The sequence below is a fragment of the Oncorhynchus clarkii genome, chromosome 20 (assembly GCF_045791955.1).
Source record: "Oncorhynchus clarkii lewisi isolate Uvic-CL-2024 chromosome 20, UVic_Ocla_1.0, whole genome shotgun sequence".
NCBI classification, from domain to species: Eukaryota; Metazoa; Chordata; class Actinopteri; order Salmoniformes; family Salmonidae; genus Oncorhynchus; species Oncorhynchus clarkii.
Window position 1 is genome coordinate 52,741,957 of NC_092166.1, and position 18,059 is coordinate 52,760,015.

Consider the following 18,059-nt stretch of genomic DNA (forward strand, 5'->3'; position numbering starts at 1 on the left):
ATTGCACTCTTCTTTCCTTGCAGTGAATGTTTAAAACCTTTCTGGGATAGGGGGCAGTATTTTCACATCCGGATAAAAAGCGTGCCCAAAGTAAACTGCCTGCTACTAAGTCCCCGAAGCTAGGATATGCATATAATTAGTATATTTGGATAGAAAACACTCTGAAGTTTCTAAAACTGTTAATAATGTCTGTGAGTATAACAGAACTAATTTGGCAGGCGAAACCCCGAGCACAATCCATCCAGAGATTTTTTTGTTGTTGATGTCACTGTGTTTTACAATGGGTTTCTATGGGAGACCTGGTTTTATTAGACATCCACTAGATGTCAACAGTCTTTAGAAATTGTTCGATGCTTTTCTTTTGAGAAATGAAGAAGTAGGGCTGTTCTTTGTAGGTGTCACTCTGAAGGGCTTTTAGTCTTTTGTTGCGCGTGAACTGGAGCGGCTTCACGTTGTTTTTATCCGGTATTAGAAACAGTTTATTCCGTCTTAAATTGAATTGTTTATTTACATTTTAGGATACCTGAGGTTGGATTAGGAACATTGTTTGAAATTATTGGACCAAGTTTATAGGTAAGTTACTAGACACTTAGTAGTCATGTTGGAACCAGTGTATTTCTGAATCAAATGCGCCAAATAAATGGACATTTTGGGGATATAAAGAAGGAATTTATTGAACAAAACGACCATTCATTGTGTCACTGAGACATTTGAGATGATTGCAAAAAGAAGAAGATCTTCAAAGGTAAGGCATTTATTTTTGGCCTATTTATGACTTTTGTGTCATACCTGCCTGGTTGGAAAATTATTTTCATGTGTTTGTATGCGGGGCGCTGTCCTCAGATAATCGCATGGTTTGCTTTCGCCGTAAAGCCTTTTTGAAATCTGACACAGCGGCTGGATTAACAAGAAGTTAAGCTTTATTTTGATGTATTACACTTATATTTCCGTGAAGGTTGAATATTGATATTTCTGTAGTTTGAATTTGGCGCACTACAATTTCACTGGATGTTGTCAAATCAATCTCGCTAACGGGATTCGAGCGGGATTCGTGCTGAGGGATCCCTAAGAGATTTGAATTAATAGGTTCCCACCAATGTGGGCGACTAGAAAGTGTTCATCACAGTTTGTCCCCACAAATGATCAGTACTCACAAGTGACCAGTCGGTCATTCCCTGTTATACCATGGGCTCTTCCTCGTAGACTTGAGACAGGATGGGAAGGCAGGCTGTGAGTGCCTGAGGGTTAATCAAATTTAGGGCTAAACAGGGGCACCAGGCAAGCGCAGTGACTGGCCAGGGCCCAGCCTAGTGAGGGGATGCTGGGGTAGGACAGGACGGGTGGATGGGGTAGGGTGGGTAATCCTGTTAAACTCCTAATCCCCAGCCAAGAGCCAAGGTATCCCCAGTCAAGGCATTCAAGGACTAGGTTTGATGGGAAGTTGTGAAGTCATCAGACTTGCTAGAGGAACAATAGAGAAGCAATAGAGAACAAAATAGGAAAGGCCCATCCCCCACATTTGCTATGTCATGACATACCTGGACCACGTTTTGAGATGTGCCGTTTGTTCTGTAGATCTTAAATTAAATTAAGTGAAATTAAGTGAAAAGGGCACTGGAGTGCCCTGGAGGTTAAACATTACTGACACAGTGTTGAGTCATCGTGTGTGGAAATAGGAAATTAGTCTCGTTGTTAATGCAAGAGCACATGACTGAGGCAGGAGTGTGTTGTTATTGTGCTGATTTGCTTAATTTGTTTTGTTTACCTTTACCTCTGATGGTCAAAGGTGACTATTGATCACAGCGCTGCCAATTGTAAACCTTTTTACACTGACATCAACATTTCAAACAATGTTCCTAATCCAACCTCAGGTATCCTAAAATGTGACATCAACTCAAAATGGTTGTGGTTGGTTTCTGTAATTCACCTGCAGTGATCACCTGCTGTGACAGACAGGACAACACAGGAAATGTGGAACTTAAAGAAGGAACTGAGTTGAAACGCAGACAAATCTGCCTCAGGGAAGCCTGAGATTACCACCGTAAACTGAAGTTAGAAAGTTATATAAGAAAACACCTGTATGGAAAGAGTAACAGGAGCATGATCTGACATAGTTAGCAGAGTAGAAAATGGATGTCAGATAGACTGCCGTTTGGCAGTGGACTATATTTCCATTCAAAATGTGTCAACAAGTTGCCTGACAAGATTCAACACAGAGAAAGGTCAACATTTACTGAAAGTAATTTATTTCAGGGGAGGTTCAGCCCTGGAGAGCCAGGGGAAGACCTTCCATAATTACTGCCAAATCGCTAACAGTGCAGGACTGCTGAAACAGGATCAAGTGGAAGTGTCAGAGTCTCTGCCGGCCTGGGCTTTGGCCTCCTTCAGCATGAAGGAAAGAGGTGTCAGGTAGCAGAGGAGGGAAGATGGGGCCCTCCAGAAAAAAAAGGAAAAAAGTGAAAAAAGCAAACTCCACACTTCCTGGAATTTAAGGCTCAGCTGTGAACAGGAAGTCCAAACACATCCCCCCCAATCCGTCATCAAGCCGGAGAGCTGGGTAACGCAATCAGCAGACAAGGCCTTATATGCCCCTACACTTCCTCCTCCCTCGTGACAGACCCCAGCACTACATGCAAAAACAACTCATAAATGCGCTCAGAATAAAGACCCCAAACAGCAGCTATTGTATTTACTTACACGGAGGGCAGACACCCTCTCTCTTTCATAGAGCAGATTGATATGGTCAACCTATAGGCCTAAAGTAAAATCAAGTTAATATAGTCGTAGCCTACATCAAAAATCGCTTGATGTAGGCTAAATTTCTTCAATTAGTATCAAACACTTAACAGAGATATCTGGAACGTAAAAAGGACATTGTCAAGTGGGGTGGCAGATAGCCTCGTGGTTAGAGCGTTGGGCCAGTAACCGAAAAGTTCCTAGATCGAATCCCCGAGGTGAAAATCTGTTGTTCTGCCCCTGAGAACAAGGCAGTTAACCCACTGTTCCTAGGCCGTCACTGTAAATAAGAAATTGTTCTTAACTGACTTGCCTAGTTAAATAAAGGTAAAAGGAGAAAACAAAGTGACTGTCCCAAACAGGTGTCAGCCACTAATCTGGCTGTAAAATCAGGTGGGTGGGGGTGAGGGAACACACTACATAGTGCCCACAACTAGACTAATCATCATCTCCTCATTCTAACATTTGACCCAATTAATGCATTAGGGGTGGATCCAATCAAACAAATCCTCAGATGAAGAGCACATGATGACAATGTTAATACGTTTTCAGTATTTGCCCTAAGGGGCAATGTGTCTAGTTATTGCCCCTAAGGGTACAACTAAAGTTGAACTGACTTGAATCAAATATGTTGGGCTTTGATAATACTCCAAAAACAGGCAAAAGGTGCCTTCCCCTAAACATAAAACATAATTAACATGTAACCTATTTGAATTTAGGTAAAAAGCCAAAAAACATTAAGTGAACGATCCCCGTCAAGGGAGGAGCTGATCTTTTGTATGACAGTAAAACATTCGTATGATGACTATAACATTTGTTGACACCTTCTATTCTTGCACATTATCTCATAAAACGCTTATTTCAACACTGTCTGCTCAGGCAAATGTTCCAAGCCAATATGGAATATTTTTTAAATGGTCATACCAAGGATAATATACATAAAAATATATCCTTCCTGTTTGGCACTGTCCGGGGGTGTCCTCGGATGGGGCCACAGTGTCTCCTGACCCCTCCTGTCTCAGCCTCCAGTATTTATGCTGCAGTAGTTTATGTGTCGGGGGGCTAGGGTCAGTTTGTTATATCTGGAGTACTTCTCCTGTCCTATTCGGTGTCCTGTGTGAATCTAAGTGTGCGTTCTCTAATTCTCTCCTTCTCTCTTTCTTTCTCTCTCTCGGAGGACCTGAGCCCTAGGACCATGCCCCAGGACTACCTGACATGATGACTACATTCTGTCCCCAGTCCACCTGGTCGTGCTGCTGCTCCAGTTTCAACTGACCTGAACCCTAGGACCATGCCCCAGGACTACCTGACATGATGACTCCTTGCTGTCCCCAGTCCAACTGACCGTGCTGCTGCTCCAGTTTCAACTGTTCTGCCTTATTATTATTCGACCATGCTGGTCATTTATGAACATTTGAACATCTTGGCCATGTTCTGTTATAATCTCCACCCGGCACAGCCAGAAGAGGACTGGCCACCCCACATAGCCTGGTTCCTCTCTAGGTTTCTTCCTAGGTTTTGGCCTTTCTAGGGAGTTTTTCCTAGCCACCGTGCTTCTACACCTGCATTGCTTGCTGTTTGGGGTTTTAGGCTGGGTTTCTGTACAGCACTTTGAGATATCAGCTGATGTACGAAGGGCTATATAAATACATTTGATTTGATTTGATACAATTATTTGATGAAATTCTGCTATTAGCCCAAACAAACGCATTGAATAACAGATTCACTACGTGGAACAACAGATAGTCCCAAAAAATCTAAAGTACGTTTGTTCTGAAGTGTCTGCCCTATATCTCTCATAACACTGTCATGACCCATATATTTACACCTGTTGTGACATATATTGTGTTATTTTATGGCTGGTTATGACATCTACATTTGAGTGCCAAAACCCACATTTATTCAAATCAGTTTTTCCCTGACCAAGAAGTTTCCTTTCGTTTGAAAGTTTATTTCTTAAATCCTTAGTTGTTGTTATAATGAATACTTTCCAGTAATTTTTTTCCAGCATATTTTAAATAACATTTTATGACAATTTCATGAAGCATAATGACCATCCTGTGTCACTTTACGTAGACTAAGAAATATATACTTTATGACACTGTCAAGAAGCATTATGACCATCATAATAATATGAGCCAGATAGGCCTATCACGTGCATGCCCTTATATCAGTCATCAGTTAAAAAGAAGGTGTCTTGTCCTGCTCCTAAAATCCGATCATGCATTCATCCCAGTCATCAATGTGTGCGCAATTAAAATAATTTAATATTGTCATTTAAAAAACAATATATATTTATTATACAATATATATAGAGTTTTTAAATTACCATATTCAATTATTATTGTTAAATTATTGTGATAGGCCTATCTGGCTCATATTATTATGATGGTCATAATGCTTCTTGACAGTGAAAAGTAAAGTAAAGTATATAAATATATATACACACACATACACATACTACCGGTCAAAAGTTTTAGAACATTAGAACAAACTCATTCAATAGTTTATCTTTATTTTTACTATTTTCTACATTGTAGAATTATAGTGAAGACATCAAAACTATGAAATAACACATATGAAATCACTTAGTAACCCATTTTTTTATTTTTTTGTATACAAATCTAAATATATATTTTAGATTTTAGATTCTTCAAATAGCCACCCTTTTCCTCGATGCCAGCTATGCACACTTTTGGTCTTCTTTCAACCAGCTTCATGAGGTAGTCACCGACTGTGGAGTTTGCTTTTTTCACTTTTTTCCTTTTTTTTCTGGAGGGCCCCATCTTCCCTCCTCTGCTACCTGTCACAACAGGTTAAATATATGTGTCATGACAAGTTATGTCAGCTGACATTATGACAAGTTATGAGGGAAAAATGTCGCCGACAGAGAGGGCTGCCATGCTTCTAGCTCTTAGGAAACTATGCAGTATTTTTTTTAATGTATTATTTCTTACATTATTAGCCCAGAAATGTGATTATGTTATTACATACAGCCGGGAAGAACTATTGGATATCAGAGCGGTGGTAACTCACCAGCCCTGCCAGCATTACGACTTTCCCAAAGTGGATCCTTTGTTCGCAACCCCCAGGGGAATTGAACTGATTCCAGAGGCCGACCCAAAACACCACCGGCAGAGAAGAGGTACTCGGAGTGGTCTTCTAGTCCGACTTAGGAGGTGCGCACACCACCCACCGCTCCCAAGTATATTACTCGCTGATGTTCAGTCTCTAGATAATAAAGTTGATGAGCTCAGGGCATGGGTTTCTTTCCAGAGAGACATCAGGGATTGTAACATATTCTGTTTCACGGAAACATGGCACTCTTGGGATATACTGTCTGAGTCCGTCCAGCCAGCTAGGTTCTCAGTTCATCGCATAGACAGGAATAAATATCTATCTGGGAAGAAGGGAGGGAGAGTATGTTTCATGATTAATGACTCATGGTGTGATTGTGATAACATACAGGAACTCAAGTCATTTTGTTCACTCGACCTAGGATACCACACAAGAGAATTCTCTTCGGTTATAGTCACAGCCGTGCATAACCCCCCTCAAGCCGATACCACGATGGCCCTCAAAGAACTTCAATGAACTTTATGTAAACTGGAAAGGCCGCATTTATTGTAGCTGGGGATTTTAACAAAGCAGATTTCATGAGGCCGCCGAAGTTCTATCAACACATTTACTGTAGTACTTGCGCGGCTAAAGCACTCGACCACTGCTACTCCAACTTCCGGGATGCCTACAAGGACCTCCCCCGCCCACTTTTTTGCAAATCTGACCACGCCTCCATTTTGCTGTTCCCTCACAGATATTACTTATGCAAACTGGAAAGGCCGCATTTATTGTAGCTGGGGATTTTAACAAAGCAGATTTCATGAGGCCGCCGAAGTTCTATCAACACATTTACTGTAGTACTTGCGCGGCTAAAGCACTCGACCACTGCTACTCCAACTTCCGGGATGCCTACAAGGACCTCCCCCGCCCACTTTTCTGCAAATCTGACCATGCCTCCGTTTTTCTCCTCCCTTCCTATAGGCAGACACTCAAACAGGAAGTACCCGTGCTAAGGACTATTCAACGCGGGTCTGACCAATCAGAATCCATGCTTCAAGATTGTTTAGATCACGCGGGTACAACGGGTACGTGGGTACAACATCTGCTATACACTTCCTGATAAACTCAGTCACCGTATCAGTATATTCGTCAATATTGTTCTTGGAAGCTACTTGGAATATATTTCCAAGTAGCTTCCAAGAACAATATTGACGAATATACTGATACGGTGACTGAGTTTATCAGGAAGTGTATAGCAGATGTTGTACCCACTATGACTATTAAAACCTAACCTAATCAGAAACCTTAGATAGATGGCAGCATTCGCGCAAAACTGAAAGGGCGAACCAACCCAAGGCAATCAAAACTAGAGGTCGACCGATTATGATTTTTCAACGCCGATACCGATTATTGGAGGACCAAAAAAGCCGATACCGATTAATTTTTAAAAATGTATTTGTAATAATGACAACTACAACAATACTGAATGAACACTTATTTTAACGGCTCAGACACGAGACGTATGTGGTAGGGTCTACAGACAATCACGGACTACAAAAGAAAAACCAGTCACGTCGTGGACACCAACATCTTGCTTCCGGACAAACTAAACACGGTATCCCTAGCCCGTCCTCAGAGCATGCGCAGACCAGCTGCCTGCTGTGTTTACGGACATATTCAATCTCTCAATCTCTCTTTGAAGTGCTTTGAGAGACTAGCCAAGGATCATAACACCTCTACCTTACCTGTCACCCTAGACCCACTTCAATTTGCTTACCGCTCCAATAGATCCACAGACAATGCAATCGCCATCATACTGCACACTGCCCTAACCCTTCTGGACAAGAGGAATACCTATGTAAGAATGCTGTTAATTTACTACACAGACAGTGTGGTGAAGAAGGCGCAACAGTGCCTCCCCAACCTCAAGAGGTTGAATAAATTTGGCTTGGCACCTAAAACCCTCAAACATTTACAGAGGCACAATTGAGAGCATCCTGTCAGGCTGTATCAACACCTGGTACGGCAACAGCACCACCCGCAACTGCAGGGCTCTCCAGAGGGTGGTGCAGTCTGCCCAACGCATCTCCGTGGGAAAACTACCTGCCCTCCAGGACACCTACAGCACCCGATGTCACAGGAAGACCAAAAATATAATCAAGAACAACAACCAACCGAGCCACTACCTGTTCACCCCGCTATCATCCAAAAGGCGAGGTCAGTACAGGTGCATCAAAGCTGGGACCGAGAAACTGAAAAACAGCTTCTCTCTCAAGGCCATCAGACTGTTAAATAGCCATCACTAGCACATAGAGGTTGCTGCCTATATACATAGACTTGAAATCACTGGCCACTTTAATAAATGGAACACAAGTCACTTTAATAATGTTTACATATCTTGCATTACTCATCTTATATGTATATACTGTATTCTATACTATATCTTAGTCTATTGCACTCTGACATTCCATTCCTTTACTTAGATTTGTGTGTATTGGGTAAATGTGTAATTGTTAGATATTACTTGTTAGATATTATTGCACTGTCAGAGCTAGACACATAAGCATTTCGCTACACCCGCAATAACATCTGCTAAACATGTGTATGTGACCAATAAAATGTGATTTGATTTGCTTTGCTTCACCTTAGCTAACCAGTCACCACCAGCTTTCTAGTTAGCTACCCTTTGCCTGGTTAGGAAACACAATCTGCTTTACGAGTTAAATAGTAAAACAATCTAGCAATGTTTTTAGCACACGCCGCCAACCCTGATGTCCTAGCCGAATCCTGGCTTAGGAAGAAAAATTCTGTCACCAAAAATGCAGAAATTTCCATCCCCAACTACATTTTCTGCCAAGATAGAACTACCAAACGGGATGGAGTTGCAATCTACTGGAGAGATAGCCTGCATAGCCTGATAGCATGTCATGCTATCCAGGTCTGTGCCCAAACAGTTCGAGCTTCTACTTTTTTCTACTTTTAAAAATCCACCTCTCCAGAAATAAGTCTCTCAATGTTGCCGCTTGTTATAGACCCCCCTCAGCACCCAGCTGTGCCCTGGACACCATATGTGAATTAATTAACACCCATTTATCTTCAGAGTTTGTACTGTTAGGAGACCTAAACTGGGATATGCTTAACACCCCGGCCATCCAACAATCTAAGCTAGATGCCCTCAATCTCACACAACTAATCATGGAACCTACCAGGTACAACCCTAAATCCGTAAACACCCTCTAAATACACCTCTGCTGTCTTCAACCAGGATCTCAGCAATCACTGCCTCATTGCCTTTGTCCATCATGGGTCTACGGGTCAAACGACCACCCTAATCACTGTCAAATGCTCCCTAAAACACTTCTGCGAGCAGGCCTTTCTAATCAACCTGGCCCGGGTATCCTGGAAGGATAATGACCTCATCCCGTCAGTAGAGGACGCCTGATTATTCTTAAAAAGTGCTTCCTTCACCATCTTAAATAAGCATCTTAAATAAGCATGGCCCTTTCATTGAACTAAGAACAGATATAACCCTTGGTTCACTCCACACTTGACTGCCCTTGACCAGCACAAAAACATCCTGTGGCATACTGCATTAGCATCGGATAGACCCCGCGATATGCAACTTTTCAGGGACGTTAGGAACCAATATACACTGGCTGATAGGAAAGCAAAGGCTAGCTTTTTCAAACAGAAATTTTCATCCTGTAACACTAACTCCCAAAAGTTTTGGGACACTGTATAGTCCATGGAGAATAAGAGCACCTCCTCCCAGCTGCCCACTGCACTGAGGCTAGGAAACACTGTCACCACCGGTAAATCTTAGATAATCGAGAATTTCAATAAGCATTTTTCTATGGCTGGCCATACTTTCCACCTAGCTACCCCTACCCCAGTAAACAGCTCTGCACCCCCCATAGCAACTTGCCCAAGCCATCCCCATTTCTCCTTCACCCAAATCCAGAAAGCTGATGTTCTGAAAGATCTGCAAAATAAGGACCCCTACAAATCAGCTGGGCTAGACAATCTGGACCCTCTCTTTCTGAAATTATCCGCCGTAATTGTTGCAACCCCTATTACTAGCCTGTTCAACCTCTCTTTCGTATTGTCTGAGATCCCTAAAGATTGGAAAGCTGCCGCGGTCATCCCCCTCCTCAAAGGGGGAGACACTCTAGACCCAAACTGTTACAGACCCATATCTATCCTACCCTGCCTCTCTAAAGACAAGTTAACAAACAGCTCATTGACCATTTCGAATCCCTCCGTACCTTCTCCGCTATAGCAATCTGGTTTCCAAGCTGGTCATGACTGCATCTCAGCCACATTAAAGGTCCTAAACAATATCATAACCGCCATCGATAAAAGGCAGTACTGTGCAGCCGTCTTCATCGACCTGGCCAAGGCTTTCGACTCTGTCAATCACCTCATTCTTATCGGCAGATTCAACAGCCTTGGTTTCTCAAATGACTGCCTCGCCTGGTTCACCAACTACTTCTCAGATAGAGTTCAGTGTGCCAAATCGGAGGGCCTGTTGTAGTGGACCTATGGCAGTCTCTATGGGGGTGCCACAGGGTTCAATTCTCGGGCCGACTCTTTTCTCTGTATATATCAATGATGTTACTCTTGCTGCTGGTTATTCTCTGATCCACCTCTACGCAGACGAAGCCATTCTGTAGACATCTGGCCCTTCTTTGGAGACTGTGCTAACAAATCTCCAAACGAGCTTCAATGCCATACAACACTCCTTCCGTGGCCTCCAACCGCTCACGCTAGTAAAACTAAGTGCATGCTCTTCAACCGATTTCTGCCCGCACCCTCTCGCCTGACTAGCATCACTACTCTGGACGGTTCTGACTTAGAATATGTGGACAACTACAAATACCTAGGTGTCTGGTTAGACTGTAAACTCTCCTTCCAGACTCAGATTAAGCATCTCCAATCCAAAAATAAATCTAGAATCGGCTTCCTATTTCTCAACGCAGCCTCCTTCACTCATGCTGCCAAACATACCCTCGTAAAACTGACTGTCCTACCGATCCTTGACTTCGGCGATGTCATTTGGGGCGGCAGGGTAGCCTAGTGGTTAGAGCGTTGGACTAGTAACCGGAAGGTTGCGAGTTCAAACCCCCGAGCTGACAAGGTACAAATCTGTCGTTCTGCCCCTGAACAGGCAGTTAACCCACTGTTCCCAGGCCGTCATTGAAAATAAGAATTTGTTCTTAACTGACTTGCCTGGCTAAATAAAGGTAAAATAAAATAAAAAAAAATAAAAATTTACAAAATAGCCTCCAACACTCTACTGTGCAAATTGGATGTAGTCTATCACAGTGCCATCCGTTTTGTCACCAAAGCCCCATATACTACCCACCACTGCGACCTGTATGCTCTCGTTGGATGGCCCTCACTACATATTCATCGCCAAACCCACTGGCTCCAGGTTATCTATAAGTCTATTCTTGGTAAAGCCCAGCCTTACCTCAGCTCACTGGTCACCATAGCAACACCCACCCGTAGCACGCACTCCAGCAGATATATTTCACTGGTCACCCCCAAAGCCATAACTTCCTTTGGCCGCCTTTCTATACTTCCAGATCTCTGCTAACAATGACTGGAATGAATTGCAAAAATCACAGAAGCAGGTGTCACGGCAGATTTCCTCCTCTTCCTCTGAAGAGGTGAAACGAGGATCGGACCAATACGCAGCGTGGTAGGTGTCCATGGTTTTTAATAAGAAAAACTAAACATGAACACAAATACAAAATAATAAAGTGAATTGGCGAAGAAACAGTCCGTGTGGCACAAACACTGACACAGGAAGCAATCACCCACAAAATACCCAAAGAACATGGCTGCCTAAATATGGTTCCCAATCAGAGACAACGATAAACACCTGCCTCTGATTGAGAACCAATCTAGGCAACCATAGACTTACATAAACACCTAGAATGACCACAACCCCATAAAACTACAAAACCCCCTAGATGAGCCAAAAACCATACATCACCCATGTCACACCCTGGCCTAACCAAAATAATAAAGAAAACAAAGATAACTAAGGCCAGGGTGTGACAGCAGGAGTCTTATATCTCCCTCTCATTTTAAGCATCAGCTGTCAGAGCAGCTAACCAACCGATCACTGTACCTGTACACAGCCAATCTGTAAATAGCACACCCAACAACCTCATCCCCATATTGTTACTTATCCTCTTGCTCTTTTGCACCATCATCATCTGCACATCTATCACTCCAGCGTTAATGCAAAATTGTAATTATTTAGCCTCCATGGCTTATTTATTGCCTTACCTCCCTACTCTTCTACATTTGCACACACTGTACATATATTTTTCTATTGTATAATTGACTGTATGTTTGTTGTTGTTTAACTCTGTGCTGTTGTTTTTGTCACACTGCTTTGCTTTATCTTGGCCAGGTCGCAGTTGTAAATGACAACTTGTTCTCAACTGGCCTAAATAAAGGTGAAAAAAAGGCTTGATGATAGATAGCCTGTGATGGCTGAGGCTAGTATTACTTTGACTTTTCTGAGTTGGCCACCGATAGTATTTAGTCAAAGGCCTCATACATTTACTTTATCTGTTACAGTGCAAACCCTGGTGTCTGAGTGATGAGCAGTGATATCGTGGTTTCAGGACAGCTTTTAGTGGTGCGTGGGTAAGCTGTTTGTTCACCTGCACTGGCCCGCAATGGCTAATAGCCCATCCACAACTGCCAACTATATGTGATAAAGTGAAAATCTGAGGCTGGCAAACAACCCTAACCCGCTAATATAGAAAATGCACTGTAGCCTACAGTCAGAGACAGCAGAACAATTTTTTACAGGTGGTGCAGTATTATGTTTGCATAACTTAGATATGTTTCTGTTTATAATTTCAGATTTTTTTGTAGGCTATTTTGAGAGCTTGGGACTATACGGTTCTATCTGCATTTTTGTAAAAAAAAATAATATTAGGCCTCTCGAGTGGCGCAGTGGTCTAAGGCACTGCATAGTACACTAAATACCTCAATCCATGTTTATACGTTTAAAAGAAAACAAAAGATATACGTTGCTGACACAATTCAAACCAATGAGGGTTTGTAACTTTAAAGCCAATTATATCAGAATCATCTCTTTGCAGATAGAACCTTATAGTCCCAAGCTCTCAATTTGTTAGTCAACTGTCTATAATTAGATACAAGAAGCTTCTCTTCTGTCATTATACAGTGCCTTCAGATTTCAGACTCCTTGACTTTTTTCACATTTTGTTAGGTTACAGCTTCTTTTTTTTTAATTTATAAAATGTTTTTTTCCCTCATCAATCTACCCACAATACCCCATAATGACATGGCAGAAACTGTTTCTTTCTTTTTTCTTTTTTTTGTTGGAAACGTTATAAGTATGCTCAGTTTGTCCGGGTGGGCCAAACTACCATTTAAGAATGATGTACTTGGGGACTGTGTACTTGGGGACCCTCAAATGCTGCAGAAATTTTTTGGTACCCTTCCCCAGATCTGTGCCTCGACACAATCTTGTCTCGGGAGCTCTATGGGTATTGTCTTCAACCTCATTGCTTGGTTTTTTCTCTGACATGCACTGTTAAACGTATATAGACAGGTTTATGTCCTACCAAATTGTGTCCAATCAATTGAATTACTCACAGCTGGACTCCAATCAAGTTGTAGACACATCTCAAGGATAATCAATGGAAACAGGATGTACCTGAGCTCAATTTCATGTCTCATAGCAAAGGGTCTGAATACTTATGTAAATGTACAAAATTAAAAATTTAAATAAACTGTTTTCACTTTATGGGGTATTGTTGTCACGACTTCCACCGAAGGTGGCTCCTCTCCCTTTGCTGTGGTTACTGTGTTAGGGGTGCGTGTCTGCACCATGTTTTTTTTTTTTCACACGGCAGTTGTACCGGTTTGGTTGTGTGTAGGAGTAGAGTTTCTCCCCCGTGTGTATTGCTTATTTTCCCTGTGTGTGGCGACCTTGTTTGGGCATATTCCCCCACATGTTGTTGTTGAGTTGGGACTATCGGAATAAACTATTGTGCCACTGGGACTTCCTTGATCTCTTGCTCCTGATTCCTGCACCTCCCTCCTTCAAGGTGGCACTTAACAAATGTGTTTAGATTGTTGAGGATTCTTTTTTTTTTTAAATCCATTTTAGAATAAGGCTGTAACGTAACGTGAAAAAAGTCAAGGGGCCTGAATACTTTCTGAAGGCACTGTATGTTGCCCTAGAAGACTAAATAAACCCTTGCTCACCAGAATGTCATAAATCGATAGAATGAATGCTTCAATCTAGGTGACATCAGTAAGTTCTCTCTCATCTCTGCTTCTTTCGAGGAGCAAAGACGTTAAGGCACAGAGGAGAAAATGCAATAACCGTCCAAAAGAACGGAAAAGGTTTTCTGTGCAAAATGTCATCAGTTTGACCAGTTGAGAGGAAAGAGAAAGCTGTGAAAATTACCCAACATGTTTCTGATAAGATTTCAGTTCGGGTTGGATGCATATTTTACGTGGTTGAAATACCACTTTTTATGGTGCTGATAGAGATAGCACCTCTACAGACGTCCCTAACATTCTCTCAAATGCTGAAAGAAAGAAATCATATTTCTCCACTCCTGTTCCCGAGTCAAAATATACATTTGTGACCCACAACCTGGATTCGGTCCTATGTAGCAACATTTTAAATGGCGTGTTTAACATTGGATAAAAGTAGAGACTCAGAGCTAGAAAATTGTATATTGTTCACTGCAGTTGAGGAACAATGGGAAAGTAATTCTGCTTCGAAAGTTGATAAACTTGTTACCCCACTTTTGAGAAAATGGCCTTTGAATACTTTGGTACACCTACTGGAGAGCCCTTCTTTGTCTACACTCATTCAGCATCGTTCACACCCTCTTAAACTTTAGCGCCACCCCATCTCTTTAAGGATTCACATGTGAATCCATGTGTTAAACAGAGTGAGTAATGTAGTTAACAACCAAATATTTCATGACTAAAAGTAGTAGCCTACAGGAAGGAAAGGCTCCAGGTAAAAATACACTTTTGGCCTATATCCTAACCTGACTTTGGTGCAGGTCATGTTGTTCTTCACATTACTGTCTCTGGTAAACACAGACTAAATTAAATAAAATCTAAGTTTATTTGTCACATGCGCAAGATACAGAAGGTGTGTAAACGGTACAGTGAAATGGTTACTTGCATATTTACATAGTAGCAATATCAAAAACAAAAAGTGTCCAGATAATTATTAGCTGACGTTTACCAAGACACACTTGTCTAAATTGATGGGTCATGTGAAAGAAATGCTGTAACCACCCCCCAGCCACATCTAGCTAAGTGGATGGGTCAATATTGTCTAGACATGTACACAAATATACATGTGTATACATGTACACAAAAAATACAATAGATGCCCGTAATCTGTGGTAGAAAGGATTATCAACACATACTGAGCAGTTCACGTTAGACAGAAGCATGCTACATGGCAGACCAATCCAAACTCATCTCCCGGCATGTCCAGCCCATCCATTAGCGCAGCCAATCATGGCGAGCGGGAAGATTCCTGTCTTTTTCAGTGGCTAAACCAACTCGGCTCGTAATTTAACAATTGTATTCGTATTTACAGAGGGAATACAAGTTTGTTATTAAGGGACATGAAAGTTCACAAGTTCTAGAAGGTAAACGCATTTTGATAAAAATAAAAAATCAAAGACGTTCAAATGCCTCTCCTGTGAAGTAGTGACGTGCAACATACGCCTAGCTTCTTGAAACTGGTCACATTTGGTATATAATGTTACTGCAAGAAATGCTTAATTCTGCAGGCTATGTGAAAGGTTACAGCCCTAAAGTCAGTGTCTAGATTTCAGTTTCCCATCTGAACAGTAAGCAACAGTTCCCTTGATGTGCCATAGGCCTCTATTTGAAGGCCCTGTCTTGTGACTGTCGAATCTGTATAGCACCTCACAATAATCACACACAAACAACATAGCCAGCACTGCTATCATACTATTTTACCACTTCACCAAATCTTTTGCAAACATTACTTTCACGGCCCTCCCTTCTCATTATTTTCAACTCTCCATTTCGTAGCTTTTCTCTTACTGAATTAAACTCTGACATTGTCCCATTTGCCTCAGTGGATCAACATTGACTTTTTCTGCCCTTTCCCAAAAGCACTGAAGCTTATACTCTTATGCACTCATGCCAGATAGCCTGAAAACAATTAAAGATGAATGTCAATGTAGACTATAGATAAAATTGCACAAGAATTTTACATTTGTATTTTTTCTATATTGTTTTCTCTCTTCAAGCTGCCACACACCCACCCTTCATCCACACAGTATTCTATGATCCTAAACCTGCCCTCCCTGTGGATATAACCAGGGGACATGAGTCAACCCGCGCATCACTAACAGTTTTGACCCACTTCTGCCTCAACTGATTCACCTCGACATAGCTACAGATGTCATTAAAACATTACCTCAAGGTTAATGTTTATGGTAGTTCTAAGTAGGAGGGGAAGGTGTATGGGGTTAGGATTTGACTTTGGCCAACGGTATGTGGGTCGGGTTAAGGTTAGAGGTCACGGTCAGGACTGACTATTGGACCATGTGCCTGTCCTGAGGATAAGCAGAAAAAAATGCAAAGTACATGCAGCCTTATGCTCCACATGGAGTAAAGAGGCTTAAGTAAGTCAGAACTGACCTGTTGTGGCTGTCCTCGGGGTCGTGCAGCGTTGCGTCGATGCCACTGTCCGTCTCCACATCCTCGTGCATCTCTGGCTGGACTAGGGCTCCCGAATCTTCGTCGGTGAACATCTCACACTCGCTGTAGGTGCTCTCCGAGCCCAGGTAGGCACTATCCGTCACCTCGTTCTGCTACAGGAGGGAAATAGGAACATTTTAGTAATCTTATTAGATCAAGTTGGGAATCCTCCACAATAGTGGTCCAACGTATCTGGGACAGAGAGAGAGTTAAGTGGACATCGTTTAAATTGAGAAATCATTAACAGGTTACTAAAAATAGCAGTATGAGGGCTGGTACAGTAGCTGATATGTGGATGGACTATGTATTAGCTAACAAAGAGTAAACACACCCAGTTGAGAGGTGATGACTACATACTGTAGGCTGTATTGTATACTAGTTTGATTGTTACACCCTACTTTTTTCCTAGCTGTAACTTTGCTGACAGACTTGCTGACAAACAGGTAAAAAACCTTACTTGACACCCAGCATCATAACACGGTCATAACCATGTCATAATATGCCATAACAGTTTACACAACTTTTGTCATTACACAGTCTTGACACATTTTTACCTGTTGTCACAACACAATACACTACATGACCAAAAATATGTGAACATCGCGCAAGTCATTTTAGCATTTGAATGCTTAAGGTGCCACGCAGATGTGCAAGATCAGAAACAGGCCTCATACCTTGCGTTGGTCAACGTGTGAGGCTGGGCACAGTGAGCAGTTTGACAAGGCTACTGATATTCCCTGGGGTTGGTCAAAATGAAAAATAACTTGCAGGTCATTGACTGTCAACACAATTACATGCTTAGTTCAACACTGAGAGAAAGCATCAGTTCTACATCTGCATGGCTTGCTGTTTGGGGTTTTAAGCTGGGTTTCTGTATAGCACTTTGTGACATCGGCTGATGTAAAAACGGGTTTTATAAATACATTTGATTGATTGATCAGTTGTCACAAAAGATAAGGTATTTTCAGAAGGAAGAAAGTCATTAGAGCAAAACATTTTAGTGAATCTGTGATTCGTAACGTTTGAATACATTTGCTGACCAATTAATTATACATTTGGATCGGTTTTGGGTCTGCGGAACGATGCAGCCGTATCTTAAACATTTGAATCGTCACAAGCATACAATGTAGGTCAGTATTTCAATTACATATAGTGCATTCATTAAGAAATCAGACCCCTTCCCTTTTCCACATTTTGTTATGTTAGAGCCTTATTCTAAAATTGATTAAAAATATTTTCAAAATCCCTCTATATACACACAATACCCCATAATGACAAAGAGAAAAGAGGTTCTTAGAAATGTTAGCAATTTTTTTCCAAATAAAAAAGAAATACCTTATTTACATAAGTATTCAGACCCTATGCTATGAGACTCGAAATTGAGCTCAGGTGCATCCTGATATGGGAGGTGCCCAAGAACCTGATGGCCACTCTGACAGAGCTCCAGAGTTCCTCTGTGGAGATGGGAGAACCTTTCAGAAGGACAGCAC

At 41.8% G+C, this 18,059-nt stretch overlaps 1 protein-coding gene across 1 annotated transcript in view; it reads right to left on the reverse strand.

Moving 5' to 3' along the window:
* Positions 1-18,059, reverse strand: part of LOC139377482 (rab11 family-interacting protein 4-like) — a 107,725-nt gene that overhangs the window by 37,755 nt on the left and 51,911 nt on the right. Inside the window, exon 4 of the mRNA XM_071120512.1 lies at positions 16,510-16,682. Coding sequence (XP_070976613.1) covers positions 16,510-16,682 — 173 coding nt within the window. The remainder of the gene's footprint in view (positions 1-16,509; positions 16,683-18,059) is intronic.